This window comes from Salvelinus fontinalis, chromosome 4 (genome assembly GCF_029448725.1).
Source record: "Salvelinus fontinalis isolate EN_2023a chromosome 4, ASM2944872v1, whole genome shotgun sequence".
Classification (NCBI taxonomy): Eukaryota; Metazoa; Chordata; class Actinopteri; order Salmoniformes; family Salmonidae; genus Salvelinus; species Salvelinus fontinalis.
Window position 1 is genome coordinate 16,330,486 of NC_074668.1, and position 16,319 is coordinate 16,346,804.

The following is a 16,319-nucleotide window of genomic DNA, read 5'->3' on the forward strand; positions in this document are numbered from 1 at the left end:
TAACTCTTGAACTGTACTGTTGGTTAAGGTCTGGTAAGTAAGCATTTCACCAAGGTCGACACTTGTATTCGGCGCATGTGACAAATAAAGTTTGATTTGTCAATAGTTACCACAGTCATAAACCCCACCCATTTCTACAATTTTTCTTAAAATGTGGTTTTAAAACCTAATTTTAACCACACTGCTAATCTTATGCCTACCCTTAAAATAAGACAAAGTAAATTTTTACAATATAGCCAATTTTGACTTTGTGGCTATGGTAGGTAGCTCGCAAACTAGTGGAAACTCGAGCTGGTGGGGCGTGCTGGAATCCAAGCCCATGCGCGAGCAGCAACGACAACGTAACATTTGCAGCTAATTCAGTATCTAACAAACAACACCTGAAATGACCCTAATGCAAAAGCAACATCCCTCAATTTCAGCATCAGTCAAAAAGTCTGGTCTAATTTAGCTCGACTTACCAAGTGTCAAATGCAGACAGGATAACAGATGTCTTGTTATGAGTAACAAAATATGTGGTAAATATTAAAACAACTGTCTCGCTAGCTAAATCCCAATGAAATTGGTTGGCATGCTTATTCGTTTAACATCTACGCGCCGCAAACAACACGGCTGGAACATTAACATGTTTCCCAGCATGCAATTTTGAAGGAATCAAAGTTGGTTGTTTTTAATATCGTGGCATTCATAAACAATTTAGATTTACGAATGTTCCAACTCAATTCCTTGATTAAAACAATCAAATGTAGCGTTGTAATCTTCAAATGCATGAAATACCCACAATGCAACACAAGCGCCACAGTAAAAGCCACAGGCTTTACACTGCAGCTCCAGTTTTTCAACGTTACTCGCTATCCGGCACCCCTGGGATGAACTGTAAAAGGGTTAAGGCAAGGGGTTTTAAGGTTAGGGATAGCACTAACCGTTTCTAAACCCAGAGCATTTAAAAAGATATATATTTAGACAGGGAGTCAATGCTAAAACCAAAGTCTATTTTCTAGATTAGTCCCGTTTAGCACAATACACATTAAACTACACATACACATTAGACTAGAGCGAGTGGGGTTATGGGTTGAGATTCTGTACACGGTGGTGGCTGGTGGGATCATCATAACTATTATCCAATCAGAACCCCAAAAAGTGCTACATACAGTATGCATGGCATTCATGAATACCAATGAAATGAATGCCAAATGCCCACTTGACCTAGTATAATAATGTATTTATGTATTATTTAATACTGTAATACCAGTACAATTAACAACTATCAAAGACACTCATTACTAACCAGACTGAGTCTTAGCAAAAGTGGATACAATACCATTTCTGGTTAAAAAATGTAGTGGTATCAGCAGTTGGAAAACTTAGCAAGCAATTAACTGACAAGTAGCTACAGAAAGTCTCCTGATAATTCCTACTATGAATAGTAGGACTACGTTCAAGCAAAGATTGTGGAACATATGCAGTGTAAAATGTGTAATCAATGCTCACAAAATAAAACACAAACAACTTTGAGTCACATTTATTAATTGAAATCTGAGTCATATTTGCCTCAGCTTTAAATACAGCTGATAGCATATTGTTTTCAAATGGCCTGTTAAAGTGGTTCAAAACTAAACATTTTATGAAGTACAAGTAAAAAAACAATATTTCTTATTTTGTCACAAATCAGTGCTACAACTTTAGATTCTCTGTGAGTGTTGAGTGACAATGACACGCCATAATTGTTTTCCAGTTTCTTGATGGATGGTTCTAGATCTGAATTCTATGGCCTCCTTAAACTCCATCAGCCTTCATTGTGAATCTCAGATATGTTGTCAATGGACTGCAGCAGTTGAGATACTAGACAAAGAGTTTCTGCTCCTGTAAGTAATTGCCTGTGGACAGAATCAAACCGAAAGCCTGGTCATAGAACTTGGAGCAAATACCACAATGTTTAATTATGGTTAGAAAACACTATGAACTGATCTTGCACGTTGCATTTGACCAAATACCCACACAATCAATATGAGGAACTGTGTATTCACATCTGTATGTAGATGACACTATGGAAGAGAAACCTTACTTGATGGAAGTCTCAGCATTGAGTGCTGCTTTGTTAAGGTACTCCGAGGCCACTTGCGCGTTGTGTTTCATTGTATTTAAGGCAGCTGTCTCTCTAGCTCGAAGTCTCTCATTCTCATATCGGCACCCCTCTACTTGGCCCTGCAATATAAAGAGTATCACATCATGCAACAGTGTTTCCTCTAAGATTTTTTCCAGCAGTGGTGGCAAGGGTTGTGCTGCTAGCATTAGCGCAATGTCATGCTAGCTGTTTCCATAGATACACTTCCAGTCATTGAGCCAACAACTATCCATTTGAAAGCGTGTCTCGGGCAAAAAATAATAATATACATACATACATACACTGGAGTGGACAAAGCATTAGAAACATTTTCTCTAATATGGAGTTGCACCCCCTTTTGCCCTCAAAACAGCCTTAAATTGTGGGGAATGTGACTCTACAAGGATGCTGGCTCACATTGACTTCAATGCTTCCCACAGTTGTATCAAGTTGGCTGAATGACTTTTGGGTAGTGCACCATTCTTGAAACACAAGGCAAACTGTTAGTGTGAAAAACCCAGCAGCATTGCAGTTCTTGACACACTCAAACCGGTACGCATGGTACCTACAACCATACCCCGTTCATAAGGCACTTAAATCTTTTGTGTTGCCCATTCAACCTCTGCATGACACACATACACAATCCATGTCTCAATTGTCTCAAGCTTAAAAATCCTTCTTCAACCTTTCCCCTCCCCTTCAATTTAGGTGATTTAACAAGTGACATCAATAAGGGATCATAGCTATCACCTGGTCAGTCTTTGCCAAGGAAAGAGCAGGTGTTCCTAATGTTGCGTACACTCAGTATGTATGTATGTTCTTTCTTGTACATTAAAATAACATCAAATTGATCAGAAATACAGTGTAGGCATTGTTAATGTTGTAAATGACTATTGTAGCTGGAAACGGCAGATTTGTTTTATGTAATATCTACATAGGTTAAATGGATACACAGGCCTACACAGGCCCATTATCAGCAACCATCACTCCTGTGTTCCAATGGCACGTTGTGTTTGCTCATCCAAATTGATCATTTTAAAAGGCTAATTGATCATTAGAAAAACCTATTGCAATTATCTAAGCACAGCTGAAAACTGTTGTTCTGATTAAAGAAGCAATAAAACTGTCCTTCTTTAGACTAGTTGAGTATCTGGAGCATCAGCATTTGTGAGTTCGATTACAGGATAAAAATGTCCAGAAACAAAGAACTTTCTAATGAAACTCATCAGTCTATTCTTGTTCTGAGAAATGAAGGCTATTCCATGTGAGAAATTGCCAAGAAACTGAAGATCCCATACAATACAATACTACTGCCTTCACAGAACAGCGCAAACTTGCTCTAACCAGTATAGAAAGAGGAGTGGGAGCACCGGTGCACACCTGAGCAAGAGGACAAGTATATTAGAGTGTCTAGTTTGAGAAACAGACCCCTCACAAGTCCTCAACTGGCAGCTTCATTAAATAGTACCCACAAAACACAAGTCTCAATGTCAACAGTGAAGAGGCGACTTCGAGATGCTGGCCTTCTACGCAGAGTTGCAAAGAAAATGCCATATCTCAGACTGGCCAATAGAAAGAAAAGATTAATATGGGCAAAAGAACACAGACACTGGACAGAGGAAGACTGAAAAAAAGTGTTATGGACAGACGAAGTTCGAGGTGTTCGGATCACAAAGAACATTTGTGAGACGCAGAAAAAAATGAAGATGCAGGAGGAGTGCTTGACGCCTTCTGTCAAGCATGGTGGAGGCAATGTGATGGTCTGGGGGTGCTTTTGTGGTGGTAAAGTGGGAGATTTGTACAAGGTAAAAGGGATCTTGAAGAAGGAAGGCAATCACCCCATTTTGCAACGCCATGCCATGCCCTGTGGACGGCGCTTAATTGGAGCCAATTTCCAACTACAACAGGTCAATGACCCAAAGCACAGCTCCAAACTTTGCAAGAAATATTTAGGGAAGAAGCAGTCAGCTGGTGTTCTGTCTATAATGGAGTGGCCAGCAGTCACCTGATCTCAACCCTATTGAGCTGCACTTAGAAAGGACATTTCTAAGTGACCCCAAACTTTTGAACGGTAGTATATATATACAGTTGGGCAAAAAAGTATTTAGTCAGCCACCAATTGTGCAAGTTCTCCTACTTAAAAAGATGAGAGAGGCCTGTAATTTTCATCATAGGTAACACCAGTAAGAGTCAAACCTGTAATTGATGAAGCTCCTGTTTGAGTTTTGACACAATGTTTTCACCCTTCAATGCTCGTTTCTGTCAAGAAGAAAAGGTCCAAGTAATGAATAAGACTTCATATCAACACACTTCTGTTTAGTAACTAATCATGACATTTCCTTGTAATCCTAGTGAGCTATACATTGCATTGAGAAAGTATTCAGACCACTTGACATTTTCCAAATTTTGTTATAGCCTTATTCTAAAATTGATTAAATTAATGTATTTCATCGATCTACACACACAATACCCCATAATGACAAAGTGAAAAAGGTTTAGAATTTTTAGCAAATGTATTTAATCAAAAACAAACCTTATTTACAGTTGTCAGAAGTTTACATACATTTAGGTTGGAGTCATTAAAACTTGTTTTTCAACCACTCCACAGATTTCTTGTTAACAAACTATAGTTTTTGCAAATCGTTTAGGACATCTACTTTGTGCATGACACAAGTAATTTTTCCAACAATTGTTTACAGACAGATTATTTCACTGTATCACAACTCCAGTGGGTCAGAAGTTTACATTCACTAAGTTGACTGCGCCATTAAACAGCTTGGGAAATTCCATAAAATGATGGCATGGCTTTAGAAGCTTCTGAAATGCTAATTGACATCATGAGTCAATTGGATGTGTACCTGTGGACGTATTTCAAGGCCTACCTTCAAACTGAGTGCCTCTTTGCTTGACACCATGGGAAAATCAAAAGAAATCAGCCAAGACTTCAGAAAAAATATTGTAGACCTCCACAAGTCTGGTTCATTCTTGGGGGCAATTTCCAAACGCCTGAAGGTACCACGTTCATCTGTACAAACAATAGTACGCAAGTATAAACACCATGGGACCACGCAGCCATCAAACCGCTCAGGAAGGAAACACGTTCTGTCTCCTAAAGATGAACGTACTTTGGTGCGAAAAGTGCAAATCAATCCCAGAACAACAGCAAATGACCTTGTGAAGATGGAGGAAACAGGTACAAAAGTATCTACATCCACAGTAAAACGAGTCCTATATCAACATAACCTGAAAGGCCGCTCAGCAAGGAAGAAGCCACTGCTCCAAAACCGCCATAAAAAAGCCAGACTATGGATTGCAACTACACATGGGGACAAAAATCGTACTTTTTGGAGAAATGTCCTCTGGTCTGATGAAACAAAAATATAACTGTTTGGCCATAATGACCATCGTTATGTTTGGAGGAAAAAGGGGGAGGCTTGCAAGCCGAAGAACACCATCCCAACCGTGAAGCACGGGGGTGGCAGCATCATGTGGGGGTGCTTTGCTGCAGGAGGGACTGGTGCACTTCACAAAATAGATGACATCATGAGGCAGGAAAATTATGTGGATATATTGAAGCAACATCTCAAGACATCCGTCAGGAAGTTAAAGCTTGGTCGCAAATGAGTCTTCCAAATAGAAAATGACCCCAAGCATACTTCCAAAGTTGTGGCAACATGGCTCAAGGACAACAAAGTCAAGGTATTGGAGTGGCAAAATTTCTGGGCAGAACTGAAAAAGCGTGTGCGAGCAAGGAGGCCTACAAACCTGACTCAGTTACACCAGCTCTGTCAGGAGGAATGGGCCAAAATTCACCCAACTTATCGTGGGAAGCTTGTGGAAGGCTACCTGAAACGTTTGACCCAAGTTAAACAATTTAAAGGCAATGCTACCAAATACAAATTGAGTGTATGTAAACTTCTGACCCACTGTGAATGTGATGAAAGAAAAAAGCTGAAATAAATAATTCTCTCTACTACTACTTCTGACATTTCACATTCTTGAAATAAGTGGTGATCCTAACTGACCTAAGAGAGGGAATTTTTACTGGGATTAAATGTCAGGAATTGTGAAAAACTGAGTTTCAACGTGTATGTTAGGTGTATGTAAAGGTGTATGTAAACTTCCGACTTCAACTGTACATAAGTATTCAGAACCTTTGCTATCAAATTTAATTGATTGGACATGATTTGGAAAGGCACACACCTGTCTATACAAGGTCCCACAGTTGACAGTGCATGTCAGAGCAAAAACCAAACCATGAGATTGAAGGAATTGACCGTAGAGCTCCGAGACAGGATTGTGTCTAGGCACAGATCTGAGGAAGAGTACCAAAACATGTCTGCAGCATTGAAGGTCCCCAAGAACACAGTGGCCATCGTTCTTAAATGGAAGAAGTTTGGAACCACCAAGATCATTCCTAGAGCTGGCCACCTTGCCAAACTGAGCAATCGGGGGAGAAGAGCCTTGGTCAGGGAGGTGACCAAGTACCCAATGGTCACACTGACAGAGCTCCAGAGTTCCTCTGTGGAGATGGGAGAACCTTCCAGGACAACCATCTCTGCCAATCAGACGGAAGCCACTCCTCAGTAAAAGGCACATGACAGCCCGCTTGGAGTTTGCCAAAAGGCACCTAAAGACTCTCAGACCATGAGAAACAAGATTCTCTGGTCTGATGAAACCAAGATTGAACTCTTTGGCCTGAATGTCAAGCATTACGCCTGGAGGAAATCTGGCACCATCCCTACGGTGAAGCATGGTGGTGGCAGTATCATGCTGTGGGGAAGTTTTTCAGCAGCAGGGACTGGGAGACTAGTCAGGATCAAGTGAAAGATGAACTGAACAAAGTACAAAGAGATCTTTGATGAAAACCTGCTTGAGCGCTCAGGACCTCAGACTGGGGTGAAGGTTAACCTTGCCACAGGACAACAACCCTAAACACATGACTAAGACAACGCAAGAGTGGCTTCAGGACAAGTCTCTGAATATCCTTGAGTGGCCCAGCCAGAGCCCGGATTTGAACCCGATCGAACATCTCTGGAGAGATCTGATAATAGCAATGCAGCGACACTCCCCATCCAATCTGACAGAGCTTGAGAGGATCTGCAGAGAAGAATGGGAGAAACTCCCCAAATACAGGTGTGCCAAGCTTGTAGCGTCATACCCAAGAAGACTCGAGGCTGTAATCACTGCCAACGGTGCTTCAACAAAGTACTGAGTAAAGGGTCTGAATACTTATGTAAATGTGCAAAGTTTTTATTTTTAATACATTTGCAAAAAAATGCTTTGTCAGTATAGGGTATTGTCTGTAGATTGAGGAGGAAAAAAACATTTAATCAATTTTAGAATAAGGCTGTAACATAACAAAATGTGGCAAAAGTCAAGGGGTCTGAATACTTTCCGAATGCACAGTATTTCACATCTTCTAGATGATCAGTGAACAAAACATATTCTTAAATCCTTGATAAACTGATGAAGTAGAAGAAAGAGGGACAGGTGCATACGGTCATTAACTGCAAGTTCTGCTCTACGGAGTGGACCATGGTCTCTAAAGCCTGAGCCTCCCTCTCCTCCTGCACTCTTCTCTTCTGCAACTCATCTGTGAGGTGTCGAATTCTATGGGTCAGTCAGAGACATGATGATGAGCATAGGTTAAACATTCATTAAATAGCATGAACATGTGTACAATTGACATCTTAAATATACATGTAAAGAGTGATATTCAAAGCATTACTCCCATGCCATAACATAATATACGGGCTTTAACACCATCCCCTAAATCCCTCTCACACTCCAGGAAGGTCTGTTCTCAGCAGACCATATCACTTCTGTCCACCTACCTTTGATCATCCTTCTCAGACTTTTTCACAAGATATTTAATGTTATTCCTGAGCTGCGTATTTTCCTCCCTCAGCTTTAAAAGAGAAACAGAAAATACAAAATAAAGGACTTGTGGCCAATCACATGGGGGGGTACACTACAAAGTAGGATCCGTGAGTTAGCTAGCTAACTTTGCTAAAAGAACCATTAATAAGCAGCCTCAGATCCACTTTTATAACTCTACCTACATGTACAGTCGTGGCCAAAAGTTGAGAATGACACAAATATACATTTTCAGTATGCTGCCTCAGTTTGTATGATGCCAATTTGCATATACTCCAGAATGTTATGCAGAGTGATCAGATGAATTGCAATTAATTGCAAAGTCCCTCTTTGCCATGCAAATGAACTGAATCCCCCAAAAAACATTTTCACTGCATTACAGCCCTGCCACAAAAGGACCAGCTGACATCATGTCAGTGATTCTCTCGTTAACACAGGTGTGAGTGTTGACGTGGACAAGGCTGGAGATTTCTCTGTCATGCTGATTGAGTTTGAATAACAGACTGGAAGCTTCAAAAGGAGGGTGGTGCTTGGAATCATTGTTCTTCCTCTGTCAACCATGGTTACCTGCAAGGAAACACGTCCCGTCATCATTGCTTTGCACAAAAAGGGCTTCACAGGCAAGGATATTGCTGATGGGTAAGATTGCACCTAAATCAACCATTTATCAGATCATCAAGAACTTCAAGGAGAGCGGTTCAATTGTTTTGAAGAAGGCTTCAGGACGCCCAAGATAGTCCAGCAAGCGCCAGGACCGTCTCCCAAAGTTGATTCAGCTGCGGGATCGGGCCACCACCAGTACAGAGCTTGCTCAGGAATGGCAGCAGGCAGGTGTGAGTGCATCTGCACGCACAGTGAGGCGAAGACTTTTGGAGGATGGCCTGGTGTCAAGAAGGACAGCAAAGAAGCCACTTCTCTCCAGGAAAAACATCAGGGACAGACTGACATTCTGTAAAAGGTACAGGGATTGGACTGCTGAGGACTGGGGTAAAGTCATTTTCTCTGATGAATCCCCTTTACGATTGTTTGGGGCATCCGGAAAAAAGCTTGTCCGGAGAAGACAAGGTGAGCGTTACCATCAGTCCTGTGTCATGCCAACAGTAAAGCATCCTGAGACCATTCATGTGTGGGGTTGCTTCTCAGCCAAGAGAGTGGGCTCACTCACAATTTTGCCTAAGAACACAGCCATGAATAAAGAATGGTACCAGCACCTCCTCCGAGAACAACTTCTCCCAAACATCCAGGAACAGTTTGGTGACGAACAATGCCTTTTCCAGCATGATGGAGCACCTTGCCATAAGGAAAAAGTGATAACTAAGTGGCTCAGGGAACAAAACATCAATATTTTGGGTCCATGGCCAGGAAACTCCCCAGACCTTAATCCCATTGAGAACTTGTGGTCAATCCTCAAGAGGCAGGTGGACAAACAAAACCCCACAAATTCTGACAAATTCCAAGCATTGATTATGCAAGAATGGGCTGCCGTCAGTCAGGATGTGGCCCAGAAGTTAATTGACAGCATGCCAGGGAGGATTGCAGAGGTCTTGAAAAAGAAGGGTCAACACTGCAAATATTGACTCTTTGCATCAACTTCATGTAATTGTCAATAAAAGCCTTTGACACTTATGAAATGCTTGTAATTATACTTCAGTATTCCATAGTAACATCTGACAAAAATATCTAAAGACACTGAAGCAGCAAACTTCGTGGAAATTAATAATTGTGTCATTCAAAACTTTTGGCCACGACTGTACATATTACCTCAATTACCTCAACTAACCGGTGCCCCTGCACATTGACTCTGTACCGCTACCCCCTGTATATAGCTACGCTGTTGTTATTTTACTGCTGCTCTTTAATTATTGGTTAAGGGCTTGTAAGTAAGCATTTCACTGTAAGGTCTACACCTGTTGTATTTGGCACATGTGACAAATAAATGTTGATTTGATAAAATAACTGATTTTCTGCTTAATTAAAAAGCTAAACTTGGATTTGTGATTTTGTTTGTTGAGTCAATTAGACCATGCCCATTTCAAGCTTGTTTAAAAAAAATGTAAAGTTATTTTAGAATATTTTGGCAACTTAGCTGACTAACTAATTGATACCCCTATGTCTTCCAGTTTGAAGGGAAGTGCATCTGTAAGCAAAGAGAGAGATACGAAAATAACCTTTTGTTGATCCCTATGGCCATTCTCTGTACTACTCTTCTTGGTCTTGTAGGAGAGCTCTGCCATGGATGTCTCGTCATCTCCCTCATAGTTCACTGGTGCCCTCCTGTACTGGGGGGCCTTTGGTGAGAATTCTTCATCCACCTGCCATACAGATAAGGAAGTATCCTCTTCTTCCTCTGTGCACAGGGAAGACTGACCCGAGTATGTGCTGCTGTCTGCTGCTGCAGTGCCACACAGTCTAAATTCATGCACCTTCTCAGTGATTGTAGCCACTCCTGGGCTACAATCACCTATCCGGACCCGTTTTACTGCCGATGCGGAGCCCCACCGGGCCTTCACGACTGGGATACCGACGTTATCTGCCCGAGGGAATATTTCAACCGGCCCCTCCATCGCGACGTAACCTGAACGTCCATATACTAACTGCGGCCCGCTAATCGTTAGCTGTCTTGAGCATATCGGCTGCTATCTGAACAGGTCTATCGAACAATCTTCTTAGGCCACTATAACTATTTTGACAATTGGATTGGTCCCCTCTACCACACGGAACCCCACTAATCTACAGACGGAATTGCACGGCGTGGCTAAAAACAGACCTCCATCTTCTGCTAGCTTGCTACCCATGACTAGCTGTCTGAATCACGAAGCTAGCACCAGTTAGCAAACACAATTCTACAACTCACAACCTCTCTTTCGCCACCGCCATTTGGCTTGGATTCTCTGTCGACACGACCACGTCTGGTCTGCAGACAAATACCCCATCCGCTGTGCCCTCAACCGGCCTCCGTCTGAGCAGACCCCCTCCGTCTGAGCAGACCACCCCCCCGGGCTACTAACTTTAAACGCCGCGGGCTAGCTTAGTGGAGGCCTCACTACTCCATCTACGGCTGCCCCCTGGACACTATGATCACTTGGCTACATAGCTGATGCCTGCTTGACTGTCCATTAATTCACGGTACTCCATTCTGTTTATTTGTGTTTTATCTGTCGGCTCTGTGCCTTAACTCAGGATCTGTGTGTAGTTAATCCGACCCTCTCTGCCCAGTCGTCGCCATTTTTACCTTCTGTTGCTGTGTTAGCTGACTAGCTGCTGTTATCTCACCTGCTGTTTTAGCTAGCTCTCCCAATCATGACCTGCAATCACTTTATGCCTTATTGTATGTCTCTCTCAAATATCAATATGCCTTGCATACTGTTGTTCAGGCTAGTTATCATTGTTTTGGTTTGCAATGGACCCCGTAGTTCCACTCTCCGTACCTCTGATACCTCCTTTGTCCCACCCCCCACACATGCGGTGACCTCACCCATTGAGACCAGCATGTCCAGAGATACAACCTCTCTTATCATCACCCAGTGCCTGGGCTTGCCTCCGCTGTACCCGTGCCCCACCATACCCTGGTCTGCACATTATGCCCAGAATCTATTCTACCACGCCCATAAATCTGCTCCTTTTATTCCTTGTCCCCAACGCTCTAGGCGACCAGTTTTGATAGCCTTTAGCCGCACCCTCATCCTACTACTCCTCTGTTCCTCGGGTGATGTGGAGGTAAACCCAGGCCCTGCATGTCCCCAGTCACCCTCATTTGTTGACTTCTGTGATCGAAAAAGCCTAGGCCTCATGCATGTCAACATCAGAAGCCTCCTCCCTAAGTTTGCCTTACTCACCGCTTTAGCACACTCTGCCAACCCTGATGTCCTTGCCGTGTCTGAATACTGGCTTAGGAAGGCCACCAAAAATTCTGAGATTTCCATACCCAACTATAACACTTTCCGTCAAGATAGAACTGCCAAAGGGGGAGGAGTTGCAATCTACTGCAGAGATAGCCTGCAAAGTTCTGTCATACTTTCCAAGTCTATGCCCAAACAGTTAGAACTTCTAATTTTAAAAATTAATCTCTCCAGAAATAAGTCTCTCACTGTTGCCGCCTGCTACCGACCCCCCTCAGCTCCCAGCTGTGCCCTGGACACCATCTGTGAATTGATCGCTCCCCATCTAGCTTCAGAGTTTGTTCTGTTAGGTGACCTAAACTGGGATATGCTTAACACCCCGGCAGTCCTACAATCTAAGCTTGATGCCCTCAATCTCACACAAATCATCAAGGAACCCACCAGGTACAACCCTAAATCCGTAAACATGGGCACCCTAATAGACATTATCCTGACCAACTTGCCCTCCAAATACACATCTGCTGTCTTCAATCAAGATCTCAGCGATCACTGCCTCATTGCCTGTATCCGCCACGGGTCTACGGTCAAACGACCACCCCTCATCACTGTCAAACGCTCTCTGAAACACTTCTGCGAGCAGGCCTTTCTAATCGACCTGGCCCGGGTACCCTGGAAGGATATTGACCTCATCCCGTCAGTTGAGGATGCCTGGTCATTCTTTAAAAGTTACTTCCTCACCATATTAGACAAGCATGCTCCGTTCAAAAAATGCAGAACCAAGAACAGATATAGCCCTTGGTTCACTCCAGACCTGACTGCCCACGACCAGCACAAAAACATCCTGTGGCGAACTGCAATAGCATCGAAGAGCCCCCGTGATATGCAACTGTTCAGGGAAGTCAGGAACCAATACACGCAGTCAGTCAGGAAAGCAAAGGCCAGCTTTTTCAAGCAGAAATTTGCATCCTGTAGCTCTAACTCCAAAAAGTTCTGGGATACTGTAAAGTCCATGGAAAACAAGAGCACCTCCTCCCAGCTGCCCACTGCACTGAGGCTAGATAACACGGTCACCACTGATAAGTCTGTGATAATCGAAAACTTCAACAAACATTTCTCAATGGCTGGCCATGCCTTCCACCTGGCGACTCCAACCTTGGCCAACAGCCCCGCCCCCCCCGCTGCTACTCGCCCAAGCCTCCCCAGCTTCTCCTTTACCCATATCCAGATAGCAGATGTTCTGAAAGAGCTGGAAAACCTGGACCCATACAAATCAGCTGGGCTTGACAATCTGGACCCCCTATTTCTGAAACTGTCCGCCGCCATTGTCGCACCCCCTATTACCAGCCTGTTCAACCTCTCCTTCGTATCATCTGAGATCCCCAAGGATTGGAAAGCTGCCGCTGTCATCCCCCTCTTCAAAGGGGGAGACACCCTGGACCCAAACTGTTACAGACCTATATCCATCCTGCCCTGCCTAGCTAAGGTCTTCGAAAGCCAAGTCAACAAACAGATCACTGACCATCTCGAATCCCACCGTACCTTCTCCGCTGTGCAATCCGGTTTCCGAGCCGGTCACGGGTGCACCTCAGCCACGCTCAAGGTACTAAACGATATCATAACCGCCATCGATAAAAGACATTACTGTGCAGCCGTCTTCATCGACCTGGCCAAGGCTTTCGACTCTGTCAATCACCATATTCTTATCGGCAGACTCAATAGCCTCGGTTTTTCTAATGACTGCCTTGCCTGGTTCACCAACTACTTTGCAGACAGAGTTCAGTGTGTCAAATCGGAGGGCATGTTGTCCGGTCCTCTGGCAGTCTCTATGGGGGTACCACAGGGTTCAATTCTCGGGCCGACTCTTTTCTCTGTATACATCAATGATGTTGCTCTTGCTGCGGGCGATTCCCTGATCCACCTCTACGCAGACGACACCATTCTGTATACTTCTGGCCCTTCCCTGGACACTGTGCTATCTCACCTCCAAACGAGCTTCAATGCCATACAACACTCCTTCCGTGGCCTCCAACTGCTCTTAAATGCTAGTAAAACCAAATGCATGCTTTTCAACCGTTCGCTGCCTGCACCCGCACGCCCGACTAGCATCACCACCCTGGACGGTTCCGACCTAGAATATGTGGACATCTATAAGTACCTAGGTGTCTGGCTAGACTGCAAACTCTCCTTCCAGACTCATATCAAACATCTCCAATCCAAAATCAAATCTAGAGTCGGCTTTCTATTCCGGAACAAAGCCTCCTTCACTCACGCCGCCAAACTTACCCTAGTAAAACTGACTATCCTACCGATCCTCGACTTCGGCAATGTCATCTACAAAATAGCTTCCAATACTCTACTCAGCAAACTGGATGCAGTTTATCACAGTGCCATCCGTTTTGTTACTAAAGCACCTTATACGACCCACCACTGCGACCTGTATGCCCTAGTCGGCTGGCCCTCGCTACATGTTCGTCGTCAGACCCACTGGCTCCAGGTCATCTACAAGGCTATGGTAGGTAAAGTGCCGCCTTATCTCAGTTCACTGGTCACGATGGCTACACCCACCCGTAGCACGCGCTCCAGCAGGTGTATCTCACTGATCATCCCTAAAGCCAAAACCTCATTTGGACGCCTTTCCTTCCAGTTCTCTGCTGCCTGCGACTGGAACGAATTGCAAAAATATCTGAAGTTGGAGACTTTTATCTCCCTCAACAACTTTAAAAATCTGCTATCCGAGCAGCTAACCGATCGCTGCAGCTGTACATAGTCCATCTGTAAACTACCCACCCAATTTACCTACCTCACCCCCATACTGCTTTTATTTATTTACTTTTCTGCTCTTTTGCACACCAGTATCTCTTCTTGCACATGATCATCTGATGATTTATCACTCCAGTGTTAATCTGCTAAATTGTAATTATTCGATTTATTGCCTACCTCATGCCTTTTGCACACATTGTATATAGATTCTCTTTTTCCTACCATGTTATTGACTTGTTTATTGTTTACTCCATGTGTAACTCTGTGTTGTTGTCTGTTCACACTGCTATGCTTTATCTTGGCCAGGTCGCAGTTGCAAATGAGAACTTGTTCTCAACTAGCCTACCTGGTTAAATAAAGGTGAAAAAAAAAAAAAAAAAAAAAAAATGGCTGATGGCTGGTAACTCCCAGCCCACTCCTTTGTCTCATTGTCCAGAGACTGAGGAAACGGTGCGGGGTCTATGTAAAAGTGACCCTGGAAGTCTTGATCGAAGCTCTTAGGGCCCGGGATAGTATATTCCCCCTCTGCCAGGAATGGGCGCCCATATGCCTCCTATAACACAAAAATGCAGCAGTAAGAATATAGGTCACCTTCACATAAAAATTACATCAAAGTAATATTCTGAACAGTCTGACCATCTTTTCAGACTTTGAATATTATGCTGTGACATTTTTCCAATGAATGAACACCTCCAATGACCTAACACCAAATTACATGCATATGCTTTGTAACAGTTCATCTCTGGGATTGAATGTAACAGTGGTTCATTTAAAATGATCAGCACCTTTCGCGTTGGGTACTTCTTCTCATCTGGATCCCCTTGGTTTTTACTGCGGATGAACTCTTTGAAGGAAAAGGGATTCATATCATCACCATCTTCTCTGACTTCATCTATAAAATAAGACATATCAGTACATATTTGGATGATAGTAATTTTCAAACTGTCTAGTTGTCATTATTGGAGAAATACAAGAGTTGGACAATGTTGTGGATGTGTGGGGGCCAATGCCCCTACTCCAAGTGCCATGTGATTTGTAATGACCTGTGAGTCCAGAATGTCTCACTAAATGACAGCACCGTGCCAGAGTACTTTGACCAGGGGGAAGCGTGCCCCCTACTGGCCATCCAACACCATGCCAGCAGCATGATTTCAAACAACCACCCAGGCCAAACACAGCAGAGGTTTTAAACCGAACACTAATAACACACGCTGATCACCCTTCGATGGCATTGAATAGATGTGCCCCTGCCTTAGATAGATGGGATGTGTGTTGTCTCATACAATGTTGTGAATATTAAGTAGCCTATGTCATCTGGACACTGATCAACTAGCTACTATAGCTAGCTTAGTATCTATACTGGATTTGCTATGGAATTAACAACTTACCATCTTCAATTATAAGAGTTTCTGCAGATGTTTTATGCTTTGCCATGTTGATGGTTAACCAGTCAATCGGCGATGGAATGGTAGCTAGCTAGAACAGAAAGCTAGCGTTAGCTAGGTTGCGAAAAACAGAAGTGTGACACGGTCCATTTGATTATTAACTCCCGAAATAATGTAGCTACTTGCTAATAACTCGATGTAGACAAAATTACTTGTCCTAAGAATGGCAATTGATCAAAATTACATTGTCCACATCAGATGTGTATATCCATGCAGCAAACGTTAGCTAGCTGCTGAAAATCACGTGGAAAATCCTAAACTTCTCACTTGCTAAAATTCAGGTGACGTAAA

The 16,319-nt window shown here is 43.3% G+C and overlaps 2 protein-coding genes across 2 annotated transcripts in view; both read right to left on the reverse strand.

Moving 5' to 3' along the window:
* LOC129853169 (snRNA-activating protein complex subunit 4-like) overlaps window positions 1–1,413 on the reverse strand; it is a 28,211-nt gene extending 26,798 nt beyond the window's left edge. The window contains exon 1 of the mRNA XM_055918917.1: window positions 462–1,413. The gene's annotated coding sequence lies outside the window, so the exon portion shown is untranslated. The remainder of the gene's footprint in view (window positions 1–461) is intronic.
* A 93-nt stretch (window positions 1,414–1,506) lies between these two features.
* LOC129853171 (endosome-associated-trafficking regulator 1-like) lies at window positions 1,507–16,307 on the reverse strand. Its single transcript, XM_055918919.1, has 9 exons — window positions 15,972–16,307; window positions 15,369–15,475; window positions 14,970–15,136; window positions 10,153–10,414; window positions 7,942–8,015; window positions 7,606–7,717; window positions 4,301–4,363; window positions 2,066–2,205; window positions 1,507–1,877 (listed from the first exon to the last, which is right to left on the reverse strand). The coding sequence occupies exons 1-9, from the start codon at window positions 16,015–16,017 to the stop codon at window positions 1,787–1,789; spliced, it is 1,062 nt and encodes a 353-aa protein (XP_055774894.1). The 5' UTR covers window positions 16,018–16,307; the 3' UTR covers window positions 1,507–1,786.
* Window positions 16,308–16,319: the final 12 nt, after the last annotated feature.

Coding starts and splice junctions, on each gene's coding strand:
- LOC129853171 (XM_055918919.1), bottom strand. CDS start 16,017: ATGGCAAAGCATAAAACATCTGCAGAAACTCTTATAATTGAAGATG. Junction 15,137..15,368: donor AGAAGTACCCAACGCGAAAG/GTGCTGATCATT, acceptor TTTGTGTTATAG/GAGGCATATGGGCGCCCATT. Junction 4,364..7,605: donor AGAACTTGCAGTTAATGACC/GTATGCACCTGT, acceptor TCTTCTTGACAG/AAACGAGCATTGAAGGGTGA.